The following is a 4,935-nucleotide window of genomic DNA, read 5'->3' as shown; positions in this document are numbered from 1 at the left end:
TTTCATGCTTCTCACAAGTGCAACATTGTAGCTATACACTAACAATTCACCACAATCCGTATCTTCAGACAGGGAGTTATTAGACCTCTCTAATTTGGCTCTCGTCCTTGCACATCACTTCTCTAATTTTGATGTGCAAGGACGAGAGCCAAATTAGACCTCTCTAATTTGGCTCTCGTCCTTGCACATCACTTCTCAACACTCAAGCACCACAAAAAATTGTGTATTTGGTGAATTTTTGATGAACAAAATTCAAAATATGTAGATCAATTGCAAGGTAACAGAGTTCATCATTTTGCTGGATTGTCATTTATATATTGCAAATAAATCTCAATCAACTAAGTAAGCAAATCAATTTATTTCACTTTCTTGGAAAGGTTGAAAACTTCATTAGAATTGCACCAAAAGATGGAAAAACTTTCCACAAGATGATAGATCCCTTTGCCAATCTACAGAGTCTTTAATGAGCACAATAAGGTAATTTTCACTAAAATTAATCAGAGTTTGCAAAAAACATAAACCATCTAAGTCTAGTGTAAGTCTCTTTTCCGTTTTACAAGAAAAGTTTGTCACAAGCATTTGTTGCTGTTTGGAGACATTAAATAATACGGGGTAGAACTTGTTCATTTCACAAAAAATGTATGTTAGGAGCATCGTTCCTCGTTGGAGACATCAAATAAACCTTTTGACTGAATATAACATATTATCTAGCTACTATAACCTGTTGCATTGCATATGGAGGCCTTTGTGAGTTCTCACCTTGGCACTGCTTGGTTGCAGGTAATGATATAGGAGTGGTGCCTATCAAATCTTGTACACATTTTTTAGGCTTTCTTTTAGACTTTTTAAGCCTATTTTTTAGGCTTAGTAATAAAAATAGCTTCTCTCTGTGTGTGTGTGCGCGCGCGCGCGTGTGTGTGCGCGCGTTGCCGTTCAATAGCTTATCTCTCTCTCTCTCTCTCTCTCTCTCTCTCTCTCTCTCTCTCTCTCGTGTCTGCGTTGCCGTTCAAAGCAGTCAAGATCTCTCTCTCTCTCTCTCTCTCTAACAATAACAGGCAAGCAGTGCCGCCATCTGCGCGTTAGTGTTGGCCTTGTTCCTATTCGTAATTGTACAAAAGCTGTACTTGACGTAGTTGATAGGAACTTTCCAATATCCTTCTTTAAACTCGATCAACTGCTTTTTCCTCCCCACCTTGGCGCCATGAAAAGCTCCACCCGTCTCCTTCTGTACGACTCCAGTGCAGGTTCAAGGAAAGCTCAAGGGGAAAAGCATATAGGTAGGAAAGGTTCAGAGTATTCAAACATAACTTCCACGTAGGAGGAGATCTTTAACCAGAGGACATGGTACTTTGTTTTATTTTAGCTTGGTTTGCTTGAAAAAATTACCTTGTTCGTCTCTCTCTTCTTCTTCTCTTCTCAAAACTGACCATCGCCGTCAGATAGGGTTGCATATCAACCGTTAGATTCAGGGTATTGCTGTAGGTTGAAGACTTCATATATTTTGTTCCGAGTAACGCAGCTCGTCTCTGGTTGCAGCGAACGATGGCTAAGATTCGGGTATGTCCTCTCTCTCTCTCTCTCTCTCTCTCTCTCTCTCTCTCTCTCTGTGCATGCGATCCCTCACGCTTGAGATGAGGGAGTGCAGGTCCATCAGTATCATGTGGTGGGAAGAGCTCTGCCCACCACAACAGATGAGCAGCCCAAGATTTTCCGTATGAAGCTCTGGGCCACGAACGAGGTCCGCGCTAAGTCTAAGTTCTGGTAATGCCAATCTTCGTACGCTCTCATACAATTGTCGTATTTTCTCTTTTCCAACTTTGATTGTGACGTTTGGCGTTGTAGGTATTTCCTGAGGAAATTGAAGAAGGTGAAGAAGTCTCATGGCCAGGTTCTTGCCATAAATGAGGTGTGACATAGATTTTTTGCCTTTGATTTTGATTTTGGATGCTTGGCGCTGTTTTGTCAGGCTTAGATTCTATGAAAATGCTTTCATATAGCTGTTAAAATTTATTTAGGTTCATTTTGTGATGCGATGATGTTGAATGCCTATGATCGCACAAATGTCTGATATGTTAACAATATTCTTGCACTCGTAATTGATTGATGTCTCTCAATCGGTGCCTTAGAAGCAGAACCTTTAAGCTTTATTCCGGGCTGGCCTTGGATTGTTTTCTACTTTGGTGATCGTTAGGGATTTGTGGTCAGGGCTGTGGGTATTGCTCTGCTAACCTCTGTGAGGTCCAAATGGCCCTTTTTATTAAATGCTTGTGGTGCTGAAGGGTCCTTGCGAGGTTGAAATAATGTACCTTAATTAGGATGCTCTTGATGATGACTAGTTAAGAGGGGGTAGCTACACTCAGGGTGATGTGGAAGTGGATAGCAGGATGATGTGCTTGAGATATCTGTTTGTAGTGGTTATGGGTAGCTCCTATCATGGCTGAATTTTTCAATCTGGTTCTATTTGCTGCAGATATTTGAGAAGAAACCAACTACTATCAAGAACTATGGCATTTGGGTTCGCTACCAGAGTAGAACAGGTTATCACAATATGTATAAGGAATACAGAGATACTACTTTGAATGGAGCAGTTGAGCAGATGTATGATGAAATGGCCTCTCGGCATCGTGTGCGGTCACCCTGCATTCAGATTATCAAGACCGCCACTGTACCTGCCAAGCTTTGCAAAAGAGAGAACACCAAGCAATTTCATGATTCGAAGATCAAATTTCCTCTAATCTTCCGCAAAATTCGCCCTCCAACAAGGAAGTTGAAAACCACATACAAGGCTAGCAGGCCCAATACTTTTGTCTAGGACATAGCTGTGTATGGACAATATAAATGTATTGGAGGCATAGTTTTCAGAAGATATGCGAAGGAATTTTTGAATACAAGATTGAAATTTTGTAATTTATGATCTGGTTATGCACTGTGAAGAATGCAAGTCTTCAAGAAAGCAACTGTTATTTTGGCCTCAATGATTCTACCAAGGCTTTTGATGTTTTTGAGGTTTATGTGGAGGGATGGACTTTCAGCATTTAAAACTGTCTGCATTAGTGATTGTGGCTGTCTTGTAGGTCGAAGCTATTTGAGTGAATGGGTATGGCTTCTGGAGTGCAACCAGTGCAGCCTTACCTTCGTCTTGTTTTCTCTAGTTTACCTTTTTGTAGAAGGGGTTATTTACACTGGTTTTTGAACAGAACATGCTGTAATCAATTTATTCAACAGATTTTTTGAATGCAGCAAATAGCAGTGAGGGGTTCTAATCGTCAGCGGCTCAAAACCCTGCAGGCACCCTTGCGTGCACCCTTTTTGTTTGTCTGCTAAGTGGTTGGGAGGTTGAGGGGTCAAGCTGCCCCTTTAAATGTAGAGGTGGGCACCTCAAGCCATCCATTAGCTCCTACAATTGGTATCAAAGCAGGCCTTGACATCCTAGGCAACAGCACCAACATGCTCCTGTCTCTGTTCCAAGGATCGTCTCATGTGCTGTAGTCAAGGTTTTAATATTATGGCAGATTCAAGGGAAGGCACACGGATGAAATTGGGAGTGGCTTCTCTGAATGCCTTAAGGTGTTGTTAGGATTGTTATTCAGACTCGATAAATTGTTAACATGTTTGCTACTTTTCTTGCATCTGCGAGTCCCTAACCGCTGTGATCCCAGTGAAGTGTAATTATAGTTTAGTGGCCCTCAGTCTGTATGCGAGCTTGTGTGGACAATGGACCACTAACAGCTACCTTGCAGCAAACTTAATGCAAACGAGCATCCTCAAGCTTGGATCTGTGTCCACATCCGAACTTGAGGGCTTTACTTGAGAAATCATAATGCAGAACTCCTTAACTACACGTTGCCTTATGTTAAAATGCGTCCTTAATGCAGTTCCTAAGTTAGGTAAGGCTACCCTCTGGAAACTTGTTAGACCACATTGATGGAAGCGAAAGCTCTTTGCATGGGATATAGGGGTGATCATTTAATTCCGCAATGCTGTGTTGTTTCTCTCTTTCCTGCTCTCTTATTCGTAAAAAGGTCAATCCAGAAGAAAAATTATTTTCATCAATTCTTTATTTATGCGAGTGATGGCCGTTTCTATTTGATTTTTCATCAATTCTTTATTTATGCGAGTGATGGCCGTTTCTATTTGATTTTTGTGACATCATGGTCACAATTATGGGTATGTATGGTTGTGCTCATGGTTGTAGTTTCGAACATGCAATGTCCTGAAACCTTTGATGTTACTCCTTTTTGTGAGCTTTTGCTACAAGTACTCCAGAGACTGAAGGTATCTCTGATAAAGGGACAACGAGCCCTTCCTGTCTTAAGCAATGAAAATCCCTGTGGATATGAGAGTATGCTGTGCATCTGCAGATATAATACTCCTTTGTCATTGGCTCTCTCTTCTATGGAGGTGTATATGTCTATCGCCCAGTCTCTATCTCCAATTGGGAGATGAGATGCACAGTTGACCAATAACTCATATAATGCCATCGTATAGGTGGGTGTCCATGTACTTGGCATGAGATAGACCCATCATTTGTTGTGCGGAGAAGATGGTCTTGCCAAAAAGCGATCTTCGTACCCAAATCATGTGATGGACACCCTAGTCCTAGTGTTGAGCTCAATGAGATCATGTGTGATAATCCTACTATGTATGAGTGGGAGGGATGGTGTACCAAAGGAATATTGTAAAGAGGGCAGCTCATTCTTATTAAATATATGTAGCTCAGACCAAGATGATATCTGTGCAACCCAACATGAAGTATCACCGTCACTGGCCATCTGTCGTGATGACTCAAGCGCTAGTCGAGCCTTCACTACAGTCGGTGGTCAAGGCACCGAGCCTCTCGACTGTGTCAATTTGTGACAATGCACAGTGTGTTGCATTGTTGTATGCTATGCTCCCAATAACACCCGGCTCAAGCCTCCCATCATCGAATTAGAT

At 41.7% G+C, this 4,935-nt stretch overlaps 1 protein-coding gene across 1 annotated transcript; it reads left to right on the top strand.

Annotated features, from left to right (window-relative positions):
- The first annotated feature begins 1,419 nt into the window (after nt 1-1,419).
- LOC147435676 (large ribosomal subunit protein eL20y-like) lies at nt 1,420-2,975 on the top strand. The gene is made up of 4 exons (XM_086488669.1): nt 1,420-1,557; nt 1,646-1,761; nt 1,843-1,906; nt 2,471-2,975. Exons 1-4 carry the CDS (start codon nt 1,543-1,545, stop codon nt 2,810-2,812), a joined length of 537 nt encoding a protein of 178 aa, XP_086344795.1. The 5' UTR covers nt 1,420-1,542; the 3' UTR covers nt 2,813-2,975.
- The last annotated feature ends 1,960 nt before the right edge of the window (nt 2,976-4,935 follow it).

The sequence above is a fragment of the Adiantum capillus-veneris genome, chromosome 18, assembly GCF_014529385.1.
Source record: "Adiantum capillus-veneris isolate H3 chromosome 18, ASM1452938v2, whole genome shotgun sequence".
In the NCBI taxonomy this organism is placed as follows: Eukaryota; Viridiplantae; Streptophyta; class Polypodiopsida; order Polypodiales; family Pteridaceae; genus Adiantum; species Adiantum capillus-veneris.
The sequence above is the reverse complement of the archived record's forward strand: the minus strand, read 5'-3'. Positions and strand labels throughout refer to the sequence as shown.